Consider the following 18,198-nt stretch of genomic DNA (forward strand, 5'->3'; position numbering starts at 1 on the left):
TGAGATGGCAAAAGAGCATGTTAGAGGTCGTAATTAGACCTTTGACGAAGATATTGCTTTATGTTTGGCATGAATTTCTGTTAGCGAAGATGGTGCCGTTGGCACCAATCAAAATAGAAAGGTTTTGTGGGGTAAAATCGTTGATAAGTTCTATGAAACTCCAACGCCGGTCAAAGGGAAGTTGGTGGTGTTTATGATCGGTGGAAGATTATCAACAAAGCGTGCACTTTGTGGAAGGGAAGCTTGGAGAGAGCCATGGTTGACATGCCTAGTGGAAGGGGCGCCTCAGAAATTGTGAGTTTCTTTGTTGATATTTTAATTGTTATGTACATAATAGTATTTTGCAACTAATTGTTTTATGTATTTGTTGCATAGGGTGACAAAACAATGACAATTTACAAGACAAGAACTACACCAAAAAATCAAGCTTTTAAGTTGCTTCATGCTTGGAACATCCTCAAGGATTGTCCAAGGTGGAGAACCAATGCGAATCAACAATATGGAAGATTATTTCATAATGAAGCCCCACCCCCAAATGATGTCAATGAAGGTGTGAATTTTGCAAACAATGAAGGTGTTGACTAAATGAGCCAAACTTCTTCATTTCCAAGACCCCCAGGTAGAGATAAGTAAAAGGAAGCAAAGAGAAAAGGGAAGTCCCAAGATCCGATACGTGCACAATTTGCTAGCGAAATGGCAAGAATGAACGAAAACCAGTGCCGTCGGCAAGAAGTATCGGCCCAAATGTTTTTGGCCATGAAGGAAGAAGGGGATAGGGAGCAAGAAAGGTACGAAACTAATTTGATAATGGAGGACCTCGACAAATACACTCCAGAGAGGAAGAAATACTTACGTGGTAAGCAAAAGGAAATTTTACGAAGGAATGCCACAAGGAGTATATTTTAAGATGATGATTCATCTCAAAACTATCACCCAAGTCCATCACCAAGTCAAGATGGTGGATATCATTATGAAGTTTATGTAGTCTATGAGTTTTCGATTGTATTAAGTTTATGTGGTTTATTAATTGTCTTTTTTGTTTGTTTTTTTTTATTTTAAGTTTTTGTGGTTTATCATGATTTTCATGTATTGATTTAGTGATTTTTCAAAATTTATGAGAATTTAAATATTTTTAGGTTAAAATGTTCTTAAAATTAATTTAGGATAATTTACGTAATTTTTTTTAAAAAAAAAAAGTTAATTTAAAAAAAATTAGCCTTAGTTCATTCTTTGATAATCTGGGATTAAAATTTTAGGCCAAAAGGGTTGGAGTAAAAAAACTGTTTCTGGGCTAAAACCTAAATTTTCTGAGCTAAATATTTTTAGATTTTAGGTCACCATTGGAGATGATCTTAATCATAGATAATTTGATTGCATTATTATACTCCTAAGACAGCTTGATTAATTAAAATGAATGAAGTTATTAAAATATAACCACAACTATTATTCATGGCAGATGGTAGGGATGTGAAGTGTGAACCATAAAAAGCAAATGGCCCACTAAATTGGCCATAACTCATAGGGATGTGAAGTGTGAACCATAAAAAGCAAATGGCCCACAACTCATAGGGATGTGAAGTGTGAATCATAGAAAGCAAATGGCCCACTAAATTTGGCCATAACTCATCTGCTACTGCTATTTAAGGGGTCAAGTATATTTTTTCATAAGAGTATATTTAGGCAGTTTCAGCGTGTGAAACTTTCCACCAGGCAATACACTATGCTATCCATTCAGTGAACAGTAACTGCCCTTCGTCTTTTGCATCTCCACTGTTGCACTTTAATAGCCCTAGCAATAGACAATAAAATATTAGTATTTTTTTCAGATTTTTTACAATTTGTTTAAATATTTATTCAACTAATTAATCTCTTATGTTGGATACAAAAAAATTTGAATTCCAACACTCCAGATTGTGCCATGTGTCACAATGGTAACTTTTCTTAATTTTAAAACTATTTTTCTTTTATTTATTTATTTATTTATAAAGCCTATTAATATCGACCATTGATCTCAGATCGAACGATTAATATTAAATAAGATTTTTATTTTATTTTTTTTACCGTTGAGATCGAACGGACCGTGGGAAGCCACGTGACTTCCCAACAGTAACATTTCAGTCTGAAAAGTGGGCTGATTTTTCTGAAAATATGTTGGCGACGCGCCCCCATGCACGAGTGGGGTGCAAGCGCTTGATAGAAAAAAAAAATAAAAAAAGGGCATGACACCGGGCTGACGTCAACCCTGGCGTCACATCCACTCGAGCTCTCGGGCTGGCAATTCTTCACAGGCCTGGAGCTCGGGCCTCCACCTCCACTCAGGCTCCTTCACGCTGGAGCAAATCCACAGGGCCTCAGGCCCTTTTCTCTGGCCTGTCCCCCGAGCAATCCACCACGGTGGAGTTGCTCTTACTGGGGTCAAGGATTCCCCAATGCATGAGATAGAATCATCATCAGAGATACGATCATCACCGGATCCTCACAATGAGGATCTTAAAATCCTTTGATTTTGTTCGTTCATCGTATATTGTGTGGTCAGTTTTCATTATGTATTATTTGTAGTTAATTTTAAATAATTTCTAACCGTCCAATTTATGATGAAAGAACATAATTAAAGGATTCCTAAAACTCCTCAAAAAAGAGGAACCGTCTAATCCTATCTCCCCAATGCACCACCTAGGCTCCGTTACTGTCAAAGAATAGGACATAATTAAAATATTGTTAAATTATTGAAAAATAAAAAGAAATTTGGAAAAGAAATTATATAAAAGAAGTGTGGAGCGGATGACACTCGCCATCAAAGCCCAAATGCTGATTTAATTAATAAATTCAATATAATTTTGGGAGGCAATAATTAAATTTATTCGATGGGGAAATTTCTTTGGTGGTTCTTTTTAAAGTTGTGGCAGAAGAAACTTGTTCTTCGCCCTGTTTTCATTTTCATCATTTCACTGCCAACCAACTTGGTTATAAAACTTGCTTCGCCCAGATTTACTCTTTTACTAAAATCGAGAAAAATCTTGAAAATGTCACAAGCTGCAAAAAACCGGCCAGCTGGTAAGAAACTTCATCTCCCTTAATATATGTATTTGTGTGTGTATGTTGTATGCGCTGTAGTTGCAAGAAATCAATCTCAGAGCAATATGTTTAGTAATTTGTATTTTGATGCAAGAAATTATTCTTATATTCTCAAACTCGATAAGAATTTTGATGGCTGTTTGCTTAATGTCCAAAGATTGCTAGACTGCAGAGGAGAAACTGCATCAAATTCGATCAACCTCGTAAGTTCTAGTAATTGTCAACAAATTTATTCTTTATTTTACTAAGCATATATAGTAGACGTAGAAGTTTTCAGGTTCCGATCTACATTCAAATACCTATGTTTACTTCTCACACATTTCTCTCAATTTTTGGCATCCGATCGAATAGATTGAAGAATATCAATGGAAAAAAAAATGAACAAGAGTGTGAATATCCCTTTACTTATTGACATTAATTTGGTTGCAGCTTGTAACAGTAGTTTCAATTTTTCCTGTATTAAAAAGCAGATTTAAACTGAGTAGGCAATTAGAAAGGCGTTCGTGATGGTAGACAACAATGTTAATGATCACTCCGTCGTGGAGATTACGGATGAGGACAGAGATGTGATTGCACGAATCAATGTGGATTCGGAAGCATCGCGTGACCGTAAAAATCAAGTGGAATTGACAGTATCATCTCTTCGAGGAAAGCTTCACCGGCAGCCTCCATTCCCAGCTTGTAGCTGCATATTTCGAGTCCCTAAAGTACTACGCAGGCATAACGAAAAAGCTTTTGTTCCAAATTTGGTTTCAATAGGGCCTTTTCACCACGGAGAAGAGAACTTGCGAGTGATGGAAGAAATCAAACGGTGGTACTTACATTCCCTACTTGACCAAAACCAACTCCGGAGACCAGCTTGGAGTGCATTGTCGAGGCCATAGGACGCATAGAACAACAATGTCGCGATTGCTATGGTGAAAAATTGGACATTTATAGTGGAAAATTTGTGGAAATGATGGTGCTTGATGGTTGCTTTATTATTGAACTCCTCCGCAGGTATAACGGACTCGTACTCTGGGACGATAATGATCCCTTGGAGTATACCTCTTGGATGCTCAAGGTACTTCAAAACGACTTGTTTCTACTCGAAAACCAGCTTCCTTGGAATGTTCTTGAACTGTCTATTCGACCTCACCAAAGTAAATGATGACCATTCTCTACTTAAGCTTGCTCTTAAATTCTTTGAGTCGTCCGTATTCAACCAGACTCCACAGATCAAAGAAGGAGTGCAAACTAAACATTTACTTGATGCCGTAAGAGAGTCTTTAATTTCCTTGCACAAGCCGCAATCGACAGGGACGAGTTATTGGGAAACTATACCAACTGTCACGGAACTTCTACAAGCTGGTGTCAAATTCAAGAGTAAAAGCAGGAAGTGGAACAACATGCTTGACATAACCTTCAAAAACGGAGTTATGGAAATTCCACCAATAGACATTGAATCCAATGCAGAGTCTCTATTCAGAAACCTCATCGCATATGAACAGTGTGAGCCAGACATCGCGATTTGTAATATTACTTCTTACGCCGTGATCTTGGATAACCTTATTAAGTCTAGCAAAGACGCGGAGTTTCTTATTCAGAAACGAATTATAACTACCATATTGAGCAAAGAGGACCTCGCCTGCTTCTTCAACGGCCTCTACAAGGACACCATTCCCAGCCATTTCTCTTATGTGGAGCTCACCAAGAATGTCAAGCAGTATTATAACCATCGCTGGAACAGATGGCGAACAATTCTCAGCCGCGATTATTTCAGCAATCCATGGACAATCATGTCAGTTGTTGCTGCACTCGCGATCCTAGTTTTAACCTTCTTACAAACCTTATATTCCATGCTGTCTTACTATTAGCTAAGCCTCCGGTTTAAACCATGCAATTGCGTGCTTTTTTTTTCCATGTCTTTTATGAAGTTACTAAATAAATGATCATGTCTTGTATCATTGTATGTATGAATCGGGATTGTTATAAAATCGAACCTTTCCTTGATAGATGATCAGGTGATTTGGTTGCATTATTATACTCCTAACTACTTGGCTGCTGAAGAATTCAGCAGCTGGTCCCGTTTACATCCAATCACGGATGAACACGTGTTCAAGTTTTGATTTTTTTAATCAAAATTTGGATACGTGTCCATTATTAATTGAGTGTAAGCAAAATCGATTGTTGAATTTTCAGCAGCCAAATTCTGTCCTTATTTTTATGTAAGGAGGCATGTGATTCCCAATTTCATAACAATTAACCATTGAAACTTGCGTACCTCCTGAAATAAAATCAGAGGAGAAAATAAATATAGAAAAATAAATTTAAACTATGCATAAGTTATGTTTCAACTAGAGTTAACCATGAAAACATTTAACTAAACCTTCAGAAACGTGAAACGTGTAAAATGGGCGGCTATTGCTTAGCTTTCAAAAAGTCAAAAAGTCAAAAAGCCAAAAGTCAATAGTGAGGATGTCCTACGAAAGTACGAAGTAGGAACCTAAAAACGTGCAAGTATTTAATTTAAATGTATAAAATAATAAAATATTGAAATCTAATCATTTCTTCTAAGACCATTTCTAATTTTTTATTTTTTAAATCGAAGATGTATTATTCAGGACAAAAGAAGCCAAAGAGAATGACGAAAGCCAAACAATAGAATAGAATTAGTGTGAAACCAGCAATTGCACATCACCCGCGCAAACTGGACGCGCCAACTCCCCAACGCGCACCAGCTTGCAAGTTTGTGACCCCACCCACGTGGGTTATGTCAGCCTCCTGTTGGCTATTTTAGTTGGCTATTTTAGTTGGCTAATTAAGTTGAGCCCAAAGGTTGCTTTTGTGACCATCTTCTCCTTCTGTGATTCAACTGTTCATATTTAATTTAGTTAATGTTTTTGTTTTATATTTATAAAATTTAACGATTTACATGGATAAAATAAAATCAAATTTGAAGTTACCTTCAAATTTAATTTTTGCTATTTTTAAAGACATTCCGCTTGTCTTACCTTAAATGCTAACATACTTAAGTACTATTTTATTATTTTTATACCAACAACACACAACTTTTATTATTTTTGTTTAAAAAAAATATAAAAGAAGCAATAAATTTTGGTATACCGGGTGGAAGGAAAATATTGACAATATCTCAAATTGCCAAGTCAGCCATCAAATTTAAATTCGATGTTTTGAATTTGACGTAAAAAAAATTTATTTAACTCAAAATTCACCCAAAACTCTATAAATACATATGTATTTGTTCAAACATCAGCACAAATTTCACTTTTTCCTACAATTCTTCCAATTTTTCTTTGTACCATCTTCCAAAATCATTTCTTCCCATTTCCAAAGTGTCGGTTTAGTGATTCATGAGTTTCATGTGTTGGTATAGTGATTTTTCAATATTTATTGAAATATAAATATTTTAAGGTTAAAATGTTAATAGAATTAATTTAGGATAGTCTACGTAATTTTTTTTTATAAAAAGTTATTTAAAAATAATTAGCCTAAATTTCTTTTTTAATAATTTAAAATCAGAAAAACTGTTTTTGGGTTAAAACTTAAATTTTTTAGGCTAAAAATTTTAGGTTTTAAATTAATCCAAAGCTTGGAAATGGTTGTAGGTTCTAAAATAATGAATGTTGAAAGTTAATAATGATTTTTTATTTGGCCAAATAGGATAAATGATCTCTGTGGTCATAAGGTATTCGAAAAATAATTCCTAGCTAAAAAAACTCAGATTTAAACCCTTATAGTGTACTCCGTTAGCAAATTTAGTCCAAAAGAGATTCTTCTGTTATCAAAGTATGAATTTGGGGTCACTGGATTCATCCACCACCCGAGAGTTGATAGCACCAAAAGCTCCATTCCGAAAACATACTTTGTTTCCTCCACCTAATCACAATCACGAGAAATTCAACAAACACAACAGTCCAGCAATTTCACATACACTCAAATTACAAATGGAAATTTACACATGCTTGCAAAACTAAGAGAAGGGGCACATGGGTCTCCTCCACTTTGGCAGCCAACGAGGCGCAAGCGGCGGCAACAAGCTGACTCATCCACGGCTTATCCCTCTGAAACGGCCAACTGGCAATGAACCTATCAAAGTAGTTCACAGCCAGAATGGCGGTCAAAGAGGAGAAGCCATAGTGTGCCTTTACACTCAGAATCCATTCAACCACCTCTTTCCGAGCCGCCATCAAAGACCCATTTGAGATTTCTCCACTGAAACACACATAGGTTTGTTCCTCTTTGGAGATTAGAGAGGAAAGTTCACCATTTTCCCAGAACATATCACTTTCCAGGAAAATCAAAGGGAAAGTTGATTGTTTTTTTGAAAACCCATCACAGTTCTTGCTCTCTTCCTTGCTACCATTGTCTCCCAAATCTTCCACAAATCCTTCTTCGCAGAATAATAAAGGATCGAACGCCATTGCAGGGTTTTGGAGCTCTTGGGGTTCTTGTAGAGCCCTCTTCTTCGGAGAAGAAGAGAAGAAAAGCTTTGGTCGTTACACAAAAAGAACAAGGGAGAGAGAAAGGGTTGAGCTCATGCCCATGTCCATCTTTAAGTCTATTCCTTTCTCTCTTTTACTTTTTTAGGAGAGAGAGCCTAAAAAATCACTTTTAACATATAATTAACGGAAAAATCATTTTTAGATTAAATTTGCTAATGAAGTACATCACAGGGGTTTAAATTCGAATTTTTTTAGTACAGAAACTATCTTTCGAATACTTTATGATTACAGGCATCATTTATCTGATTTGACCTTTTTATTTTCTAAGAGACGCGTATGTATAAAACTATGAATTAATACTATTTAATTTCAGTATCGGTTAAGTAATTAATTTATTAAAATTTATTAACTCTTACATTTCTTAAAAGTAGTCCTAGAGTTAAACTTTTCATTTGCTAGGTATGCTATAATAATTAAAAATTATAAAATAACTCAAATTATTAGTATTTTTAAGCTTGAAAAAATTAAAACTCTCATATGCTACAACCCACTTGAGCCTTGTTAGGCCATCTCCAACCGATGGTTGGCCAGATGGCTCGTTTTAGCCATCTGATCCTTCAAGATTATTCAAGATATTAATATTTTAATGAACAGTACATGGTCATATTTGCCTCCGTCTCCAACCGAGGGCCATAGGGCTCATTTTAGCCTTATCACAAAAAACCGTCTCCAACCGAGGGTCATAGGGTCAAACATAATTTATTATTTAAATTTAAAAACTACAACAACTTAAATTTAAAAACTACAATGATAACTGGCCCAAAAAACCAAAAAAATTAGAACTTAAATTTAATGAATGGTTTAGGTATTTATAGGAAAAAAATTAGAATTTTTAAGAATTTAAAATAAAAAAAAATTGGCCCAAAAAACCAAAAAAAATTAAAAAAATTTGAATAAAACGGCTAGCTGACTAGCCGTTGTATTAAAAAAAAATTTTAAGCAATCCTGTTGGTTATAACCGACAGGATTATATTTAATTTTAATATAAATATATTCCTGTCGGTTATAATCGACATGATTGCTCTATTTTCTGGCCAGCCCCGGGCTAGCTGGCTGCATATAGCCAACCCTCCAGCCCTCTAGCCCTCTCCGATTTCATGGGGCCTTTTCAGATTCCACAGCCCTCTGGCCTAAGGCCATCTCCAACCAAAGGGTCCAGAGGGTTAGAGAGCTAGGCCAGAGGGTTGTGGAATCAGAGAGGGCTAGAGGGCTGGTTGCAGCCAACCAGCCAGCCAACCTGGGGCTAGCCAGAATTCAAATCAATCCTGTCGGTTAAAACCGACAGGAATACATTTATATTATTTAGTATAAATGTATTCCTATCGGTTTTAACCGACATGATTGATTTGAATTTTTTTGTTTTTTACAGTTTTATTATTATTTTTTATTTACGAAAATTTTCCTATAACTTATATTTTTCATTTTTTTTAAATTCTATTTTTTTCCTATAACTTTTATTTTACAAAATTTGTAGTTTTTAACAACATTTAACAAATTATTAAAAACATTTCTAGTTTTTCATATTTGTTAAAAAAAACATTTAACAACATGAAACTTAAACAACATTTAAGTTGTAGTTTTTAAATAATAAATTATGTTTGGCTCTATGGCCCTCGGTTGGAGACAGTTTTTTGTGATAGGGCTAAAACGAGCCCTTTGGCCCTTTGGTCCTCGGTTGGAGACGGAAGTAAATATGGCCTTGTATTGTTCATTAAAATATTAATATCTTGGAGAATATTGGAGGGTCAGAAGGCTAAAACGAGCCATCTAACCAGCCATCGGTTGGAGATGGTCTTAGTTGCTCCGTCAGTGATTAGTAATTGACCATATTTTAGGCTTAATCATATCAACGATTCAAGTTGCAGGGTAGTTTCTAAAATTTTAAGTTATTTCCAAATATTATTTTATTTATTATTTATTTATCTTTGGATCATTGCATTGTAAACACCTTTCGCACGAGGTGGGGGGTTGGCCAAAAGATCGCCTAAGTCAGTTTCTCTAAATAAGAGATAGTTTAGGACTTAAATGCATAGTAAAAGTTCACTAGAAATTGGAGAAGATGCGGTATTTAGAACAGTTCCATCCCTAAAAATATGCACCAGCACCCAGCGCATTAATCCACTCAGTGAATAGTGATAGACCTCAATAAACAGTAATAGGTTAAATGCATCTCCACCCCTAAAACTAAATAGCCTAGTCAATTTTATTAGAATATTATTAATTTTTATTGTAAAATAATTTTGACTTTTATTTTCTAACTCGGTTTCTCTCTTTCTCTCTCTTTCTGTTTCTTTCTCTTTCTCGCTCTACTCAGTCTCTCGGTCTCTTTCTCCCTTGTTCAACTGCTGCATCTGCATTGTACATGCCTCTACCTCAAGGTCAAGGTAAGAAACTGCACCTTCTTGTTCGAATTGGGATTAGGGGTTGGGATTTCGAATTCAAAATCAAAGGTAAAGTTAAGGATTGTGATTTTGAAAGCTCATAAATTGTGGGCAAATGAGATTGTTCAGATTTGATTGAGGACGATCATAGACCAATTGTCTGGAACCCAGAATAAAATTTAAAGAATTAAACTTTGATTTGATTTATTTCTTTGCCAGCGGAGTTTAAAGGTTGTGGGAAGAGCTCCGACCAGGTTTAAAATCAGGTGCTTCATGGTGAACGCCCCCATGGCCAACATCGTTGCGGCCGCCGTGCACAGGATTTTTCACGTCAGATGGCCCCGCTTTTGGGTCTGTCGGTTCTAGGCCGGTCTCTTGCCTGGTGTGGGCTGGGTGCCAGCCTATTAGGTTGGAGTGGAGCAAATTGAAGAGAAGCCGGTCTGTTGTTTTAGCCTAGATGACAGCCTAAGAGCAGCGGTGGAACTTAGAGCTAGGACCGGCTACTTGTGTAGAAGGTGAGTCATCCCAAAATATTAAATAATATCTTGAAATTATTTTTGATTGGATATAATTATAATTACCTACTTGATTGAGTTAATCTTCAATCGAATAGGAAAGTGTTACTGGCATTCCAAAAATCTCATTCTACACTCTTCACAAATGTATTTTTCTTTCCTAAAATAGAAAGTTTAGAGTGTAGAATGAGATTTTTGGAATGCTAATAACAACTCCCTCGAAATATTATATCTTTAATGCTTTTGATTTTTTTCTTATCATTGGTAGGAAAGCTTTAATAATATTGCAGTAAGCTGCTCTGTACTCCAAGGATGTTGTATTGCAGGTGAAAATCTTTGTGGGCCTGACCAATTTAATAAAGGGAGGTTTAATAAAATATTTTCGGTACTGTTTATATTTAATGAAAAATCACATTTATATATTTTTCTAATAATATTTATTACACCTTTAAAAATAACTTTTCATTAAAAGAAATTTTTTTTTTTAAACTTTTGGTTAATTTCCTTTTTAATAAAAACTATATTGTCTTCTTAAATAACAACTGCACGGGTTGAGAATTTTCGGATTGTTATTAATTTTTTTTTTTGTGGGAAAACTGTAGATGTATTAGCCAGGGCAAAAGAAGCAAGGAGAACAGCGAAAGCCGAACAAGAGGCTAACAAGCAAAAAAACAAACCGGAAGTGCAATGGAGATAGCTAAAAGTAAACGCCAATGGATTGAACTCAGAAATTATTAGCCTCCCACTGAAGCAGAATCGGATTCTTCCTTTTGTCAAGAGAGCATTTTTATGTGCGTTTTTTCATACGGTTCTGTTCTTCTCGTCTCTAAGTTTGGATTGAAATGACTGCAAGTTAGTTTTCGGATTTTTCGGTGTCGGTTTTGCTTGAGAGAAGCTGGGATGGAACAAGGCTTGAAGATTCAAGTTGAGGAGCTTTTTGCAGAGGCTGATCTAGTAAAATGGTTTACTATGCTACATAAGGCTGTTAAGGATGTCAAGGACAAGAATCCGATGTTTAGAGAGCCCCTCGAAAATCTCGATTCAAAGCTAGAAGAGTTAAATCCGCTGATCAAAAGCATAGAGAACAAGTATTCGACCAAAAAGAAGAAAAAAGAAAAAGGCGTAGCAAAGTTGAAGGACGTGTTGGATCAACCAGAATGGGAAGTGGGAAAAATGGTGAAACAAATAGAGAATGGAAACGAGCTCGTTCGCAAGTGCTCCAAGCTTAGCCCGTGGAACGTCTTCCACGCCTTGCAACTTGTTGATTTGAAAAAGTGTCTAAACGGGTTGTTGAGGATACTGACTGAGGAGGGATCAAGGAATGCGTTGGGGAAAATGGTTGTTTCGAGGGAGAACTTGCGATCAGTTACTACACTTGCAGATGTCACGGTTGGATTGGATGAGCCTTTGAGGAATTTGAAGAACATGCTTCTTAAGGACAATGTCTCAATGTTGGTGCTGAATGGTCTCGGAGGATGCGGGAAGACCACATTGGCAATTAAATTCTGTGAAGATAAGGATGTCAAAGGTATGATAATACTTTCTAACTGCTAATTGATATATAAAATCAAAGATAATCCACAAATGGAATATTTCAATTGCTCGAATATCTGGTTTCGAAATTCAAGCTTTCTCTTAGCCATGAGTAGTATCTGGTATTATCTTGGATTAGGTTCCATAGAGAAAATTGCCTTACTCGGTTCATACTCGTTGCCTATACCAGGGCTGCACTTGAGATCAAGATTTAATTTTTTCTACCTTAACGTTCCCATCGTCTATCGTTCTGTGTTTTCACATTTATCTAATACATTCATGTATTGTATTTGATAGCTATATTCAAGGAAAATATGTTCTTTGTCCGCGTTTCGAAAGAGCCCAACTTAGATCGTTATACAAGTGGCTACGTCAACGCATGGCAGGACCAGATCCTCTACTGTTGGTCCTGGATGATGTTTGGTCCAATTCCGAATCTCTTCTTCAGGAGTTTTACGATTTGAAATTGAAAAATTGCAAGATCTTGGTGACATCGAGAATTCAATTTCGAGGATTTGGCACTCCGTATAATCTCAAAGCTTTGAATGATGAAGATTCAATGACTCTTTTGCGTCATTCAGCATCCCGGGGAGATATCTCGTCTGTTCAAGATCTTCTGAGAGAGGTTTATTTCTCACTATGCAATCCACAACATATATACTTATCAAGGCCTCACAAATTATAGGCGCAACAAAGTGGGGAAAAGAAAATGTTTTGATCTTTTACGATAAGTCTACACATACAGAAGTGAGCACCCATTTTACAATATGAACCTGCAAATGATCATTCACAATCATGATTTTACCAAGGGAAGTGTTATTGGCACTCCAAAAATCTCATTCTACACTCCTCATAAGTGTATTTTTCTTTCCTAATATAGAAAGTTTGGACTGTAGAATGAGATTATTAGAGTACTAATAACAATTCCCTTTACCTAAGAACTAAAACTAAAATCAGAATGAAGATAAGTAGTTAGTCATTAACCATTTTCATGAAACCATTGAGATGTTATAAGAAACTTGAACTTTCGGTCTGCAACTCAGATAGTAATTGACATCATTTGGTACAACTAACCTGCAGGTACTAAAGCGCTGTAAGGGAGTTCCGCTTTCCATTTCAGTGATTGGGAAATCACTTTGCGGAAAAGATACAGAATTCTGGCGTTCAAGTCTAGCAGACTGGTTTGAAGGTTCTATTCCTGATTTTGACACTGAGTTGCTTCTTAACCTTCAAAGTAGCATAGATGCCTTAGGTGACAACGAGGCTTTCATCAAGGAATGTTTCATGGACCTTGCTTCATTTCCTGAAGGTCAAAGAATCTCTGCTGCTGCTTTCATTGATATGTGGGCAGAGTTATATAACTATGTGGACTCTCTGTCCATTACGATCCTCCATGATCTCGCCAGCAGAGGTCTGGCAAATCTTGTGATCACTAGGTACGCAAGCTTTTATGTCTCTCCTGTATAATATTCTCATTGAAAATGTCTATTCATGAGTATCTCCTACCATAATATACAACTGCAAGTTGCAACTGACTGAGTTTGGATTGCTACCAGGAATATAGAGATTCTGGATGGCTACTACATCGAACACTTTGTTAGACAGCATGATCGGCTTAAAGACCTGGCTATCTACAATGCGAAACTAGACCCAATAGAATATAGAAAAAGACTGATTGTCGTAAGTGGAGACAATCAACCCATCAACGCTAGCCGATTATGTATCTCCTCTGGTGGTCTCATCTCTCTCTTTAGAAAATGCAAATACGTGCAGAAGTCTCAACCCATCAATGCTCGCCTATTATCTATCTCCTCTGGTTGTCCCATATCTCTCTTTAGGAAATGCAAATACGTGCACACACACACACACACACTCAGATTTGAATAGCATTATCATTTATTTTCTCATGACACAAGAAAACATACACAAGCACATGTATATGTACACACGCAAATGCACATGCTCACACGGACACACATGCTAAGATTTGCACATAAGTTTCATTTAATTTCTCTCGTACTCATATCTTGTAGCATATTGTTTGCAGATGGAAAGTCCTCAACACAATGGAAGAGTGTCCGTCTACCACAACTTGAGGTTCTAGTTTTGAATTTTACGACAGAGAACAATGCCGTACCTGAATTTGTGCAGAAATTTGACAAACTGAAGGCTCTAATAGTCACAAAATATGGTTCATTACCTACTGAATTGAATAATTTTCATCTTCTGAAATTATTATCAAATCTGAAGAGAATCAGATTAGAGCGCATTTCAATTCATTCCATAACCAAGAACTTCGTACCATTGAAGAGTCTAAAGAAGATATCTCTATACATGTGTAACATTGGTCAAGCTTTCTGCAATTGTTCCATCACAATTTCTAATGCCTGGCCAGGTCTAAAGGAAATGAATATCGATTATTGCGATGATTTGAGGGAACTGCCTGCCGAGCTCTGTGATCTTGTTCATATGGAGATTCTTAGTATCACCAACTGCCATAAGCTATCTGCCTTGCCTGAAGAGATTGGAAAGCTGGAGAATTTGGAAGTATTGAGACTACGGTCCTGTGCAGACTTGGAAAGGCTTCCGGTCTCGATTAAGAGACTCACTAAGTTGAACCTTCTTGACATGTATAATTGTTTCAGTATTAAGGAGTTGCCTGAAGGCATTGATAAGATGAGCAGTTTAAGAGAGATCAATGTAGGACAATGCTTAAGATTGGACGAGTTGCCTGAATCAGTGCGGGTTCTTGACGTGCAGTTAGAGAAAGTGATTTGTGATGAAGAGAAGAAACATTTGTGGGAACACTTCATAGCCAGAGACAAAATCAAGGTGGCAAAAGAACAACCCAATCTGAATTGGCTTGAAATGCCTCCGTTGTGAGACCTATCTTTCCTAAATAAATGTTGGAGCAGCGTCTTTCTGATTTCTGTTGCATTGTTTTCTTTATTTTTTTATCTTCTTGATGAACTTCTCTTGTTTGATTTCGTTCTTGGTTCTGTCCAAGTTCCAACTTTCATCACATCAATTTGTGCTTACTTTTGGTATAGATGATCATATATTGAGATATTCTAAGTTGCAGTTTACCGTTTTTAAGCTAATGTAGGCATGCAACATATGTTCCATTTATAGGTCGTTGCTATTGTTGATATCATCGCTATTGGAAAATTAAAATTGTCTAAATATGATCTGTGATTGCAAATGTTAATCACCATTCACTACTCCATGATGGTAGACAAAGTTAATCACCGCTCCATGATTGGAAATTAGGGATGAGGACCGAGATGTGACTGCAGGAAACAATGTGAATTCGGAAACCTTGCGTGAAAATAAAAATCAAGTGGAATTGATAGTATCATCAATTCGGGGTAAGCTTCATCAGCAGCCTCCATTCCCAGCTTGTAGTTGCATTTAGAGTCCCCAAAGTACAACACAGGCATAACGAAATAATCTTTTGTTTCAAGTTTGGTTTCGATAGGACCATTTCACTGCGAAGAAGAGAACTTGCAAGTGATGGAGGAAATCAAACGGTGGTGCTTACATTGCCTACTTGAAAAACCTAATTCAGAGACCAGCTTGGAGTGCTTTGTCGAGGCCATTAGAGGCATAGAACAATATTGTCGTGATTGCTATGGTGAAAAATTCGACATTTGTAGTGGAAAATTTGTGGAAATGTTGGTAGTTGATGGTTGCATATTGAACTCCTCCGCATGAGTGAAGGACTGGTACCCTGCGATGATGTTGATCCCTTGGAGTATACCTCTTGGATGCTCAAGGTACTTAAAAAACGACTTGTTTCTACTCAAAAACCAGCAAGTTCTTGAATGTCTATTCTGCCACACGGTAGGAAATGACAAGTATTCTCTACTTAAGCTTGCTCTTGAATTCTTTGAGTTGTCTGTATTCGACCAGACTCCACAGATCAAAGAAGGAGGGGAAACTAGACATTTACTTGATGCCATAAGAGCCTCTTTAATTTCCTCGCACCAGCCGCAATCAACACTGAAAAGGTTTTGGGAACTTATACCAACTGTCATGGAACTTCTTCAAGCTGGTGTCAAATTCAAGAGTAAAAACAGTAATTGGAGCAACATGCTTGACATAACCTTCGAAAAGGGAGTTACGGAAATTCCACCAATAGACATTGAATCCAATGCAGAGTCTCTTTTCAGAAACCTCATCGCCTACAAACAGTGTGATCCAAACTCCGGATTTGTCACATTAACTCTTATGCCGTGATCTTGGAAATTCCACCAAGTTCCTTTGCAAGTTTTTCAGCTTGTCGTTTCTTCAAGGGATTCCAGAACATGTTTATCCAGGCTTGCCTTTCATATCAGTTAGCAAGGGTTTAGAGGTCAATACGCTGAGGACAATGTCTGAGATCATTCTTCAAGCATTGAAGAATCCTCGGCAACCTTTCATTGCACTATCACGGTCTTCTTCTGCGCTGGAGCTGATGAATAAATTACCAACAGGGTACGTGCAAAAAAGAAACAACATTGTTGAATCAACGTTCCACTAAATCATGTTTTAAAGGTACTAATCGTGTTTTGCTTCTTTTAAAATTTGTAGCAATCGTTGTAGGGTCAAAAGACAAAAAATTGGCAACTGCAGATCAGCAGCTCCTGGCTTATGACTATCTGAGAATCAACACTTCAAGGTTGTGGATTTTTAGTAAATAGCTATATCAAATGCAAGTAATCCTCATCCTATTCAAATATTTATAGATTTAAGTGGACGGCAGTAGCTTGGATTATTGACAACGAACTGACCCGAAGAAAGCTGTTCTTGAAGGTGTTTGGGCAAAGATTTCTCCGGAGAAGGACCTTTGGACCTCATCACAGCTCCCCAAAGGATTGGCACTTTGGATGTATGTTTGGTAATTGGGCTCTTGCTTGCTGGTGTGCTACAAGAAAAGTATAACGTTAGTTTTGAAAGGTGCCTTTGTAGGGCCTTAGGTGTAAGCCTTGAGGCTCACAATCAAAACAAAGTGCTAGGCGTGCCATTGCCAGATGTAAAACAAGTGTGTTTTAAGTTGATTATTTGCGCCCTAAGTTACTAAAACTTCTTGTTATCAAAGGATTGTCACAGATGGGTTAAGTTTGTATTAAGTTCTTCTTATTGCCTTGTAAACAAGGACTTTTAGTTCATAATCTTGTATGTTCGGACAGAGGGAGTTCATAACCCTTTAAGTCATTTGCTTGGTTCCAAATTGGTTTTAAATGAAAGCATATCTATTAAGGTAACCGGATCCAAATAAAATGAAACTCTTAAAGTAGGAAACAAGTGGAAATGAGTTGAATACATGCTGGAAAGTGTATTAAGTAATAGATCTACTATTTTTAGAAGACAAACAAAGAGACTCCGGCAAGATTTCACCTTATCTGGCAAGGTTGAACCTCTTGTGGCCACTTCTCTTTGAGTTCACAGTGATTGTATGCTAAAAAATGATGGATAGTTAACAAGTTTACATAAGGGAATCGATACTACAATACTAGAGAGTAGTAGAGCTTTTAAACTAGATAAAGATAGCTTTCCTAAAGAAATTATTGCTAAAAGAACTGAATCTAGGCTGATTTCAGCTTTTGGATGCAAATCTAGCTTGAGAGCAGAGTTTGTATGCTTGTTTGTTTGATTGGTTGAGTGTCCTTGTCTCTGTTTTCTCTTCGTTCTTTTATAAACGTCTTGGCCCAAGGGTCAGGGCTTTGCTCTTGCACGAAAGGTTTTGAAGTGTTGTGAGTCATCAACTTTTTTACTTGTAATGCCATTGGAAAGTGCTTTTTGGCTGATAGTAGGTTAGTCTCCATCACTTGTCACTTTAGTTATGAACACATGACTTGTATCTTGGCTGAGAAGGTTTCAATTTGTTCTTAGGCTTCCTCTAAGTGCTTCGGGCAAGTCATCTTTAATTTAGCACCTTTAGGCATTCCTTCATGCCAACCCAATATTCAAATATTAACCCAAACAGTGCCCCCTTTAATCATTGTTGAGTTTGCACATCGAGGCGTTAATGATGATTAAACAACCGCCGCATGCCTTTACTCGGGACTTGTGCCATTTAAAATAGCTGTTTGTTAACTAAACCCTTACACTAACCCATAACCTTAAACACTAACTAACTGCATACTATATAATCCTCACTTAAATCCCTCGGCCAAGTACCTTAGCAATTCGAGCTTCCAAAATCCC

At 36.8% G+C, this 18,198-nt stretch overlaps 3 protein-coding genes and 1 pseudogene across 3 annotated transcripts; 3 read left to right on the forward strand and 1 right to left on the reverse strand.

Annotated features, from left to right (window-relative positions):
• Positions 1-2,861: 2,861 nt before the first annotated feature.
• LOC103951869 (UPF0481 protein At3g47200) lies at positions 2,862-5,069 on the forward strand. The gene is given in 5 exon segments (XM_009363337.3): positions 2,862-3,054; positions 3,233-3,278; positions 3,546-3,909; positions 3,912-4,195; positions 4,197-5,069. Coding segments are annotated over 3 exon segments (1,347 nt in total). The 5' UTR covers positions 2,862-3,054; positions 3,233-3,278; positions 3,546-3,581; the 3' UTR covers positions 4,932-5,069.
• A 1,732-nt stretch (positions 5,070-6,801) lies between these two features.
• On the reverse strand, positions 6,802-7,599 carry LOC108867556 (cyclin-D3-2-like). Its single transcript, XM_018648555.2, has 2 exons — positions 7,041-7,599; positions 6,802-6,954 (listed from the first exon to the last, which is right to left on the reverse strand). The coding sequence occupies exons 1-2, from the start codon at positions 7,497-7,499 to the stop codon at positions 6,802-6,804; spliced, it is 612 nt and encodes a 203-aa protein (XP_018504071.2). The 5' UTR covers positions 7,500-7,599.
• A 3,457-nt stretch (positions 7,600-11,056) lies between these two features.
• LOC103951870 (probable disease resistance protein At5g66890) lies at positions 11,057-15,078 on the forward strand. Its single transcript, XM_009363339.3, is given in 6 exon segments — positions 11,057-12,004; positions 12,307-12,360; positions 12,363-12,634; positions 13,090-13,445; positions 13,566-13,825; positions 14,057-15,078. Coding segments are annotated over 6 exon segments (2,406 nt in total). The 5' UTR covers positions 11,057-11,376; the 3' UTR covers positions 14,893-15,078.
• A 143-nt stretch (positions 15,079-15,221) lies between these two features.
• On the forward strand, positions 15,222-16,588 carry LOC125473115 (annotated as a pseudogene).
• The last annotated feature ends 1,610 nt before the right edge of the window (positions 16,589-18,198 follow it).

Source organism: the organism of the source record quoted next, unplaced genomic scaffold, assembly GCF_019419815.1.
Source record: "Pyrus x bretschneideri cultivar Hongxiangsu unplaced genomic scaffold, Pyrus_bretschneideri_v1 Contig8, whole genome shotgun sequence".
In the NCBI taxonomy this organism is placed as follows: Eukaryota; Viridiplantae; Streptophyta; class Magnoliopsida; order Rosales; family Rosaceae; genus Pyrus; species Pyrus x bretschneideri.

Excerpts from the sequence above, each read along its gene's own strand:
- LOC108867556 (XM_018648555.2), bottom strand. The coding sequence starts at position 7,499 with ATGGCGTTCGATCCTTTATTATTCTGCGAAGAAGGATTTGTGGAAGAT. Across the intron at positions 6,955-7,040 it reads CCCTTCTCTTAGTTTTGCAA|GTGGAGGAAACAAAGTATGT; the intron begins GCATGTGTAAAT and ends GATTGTGATTAG.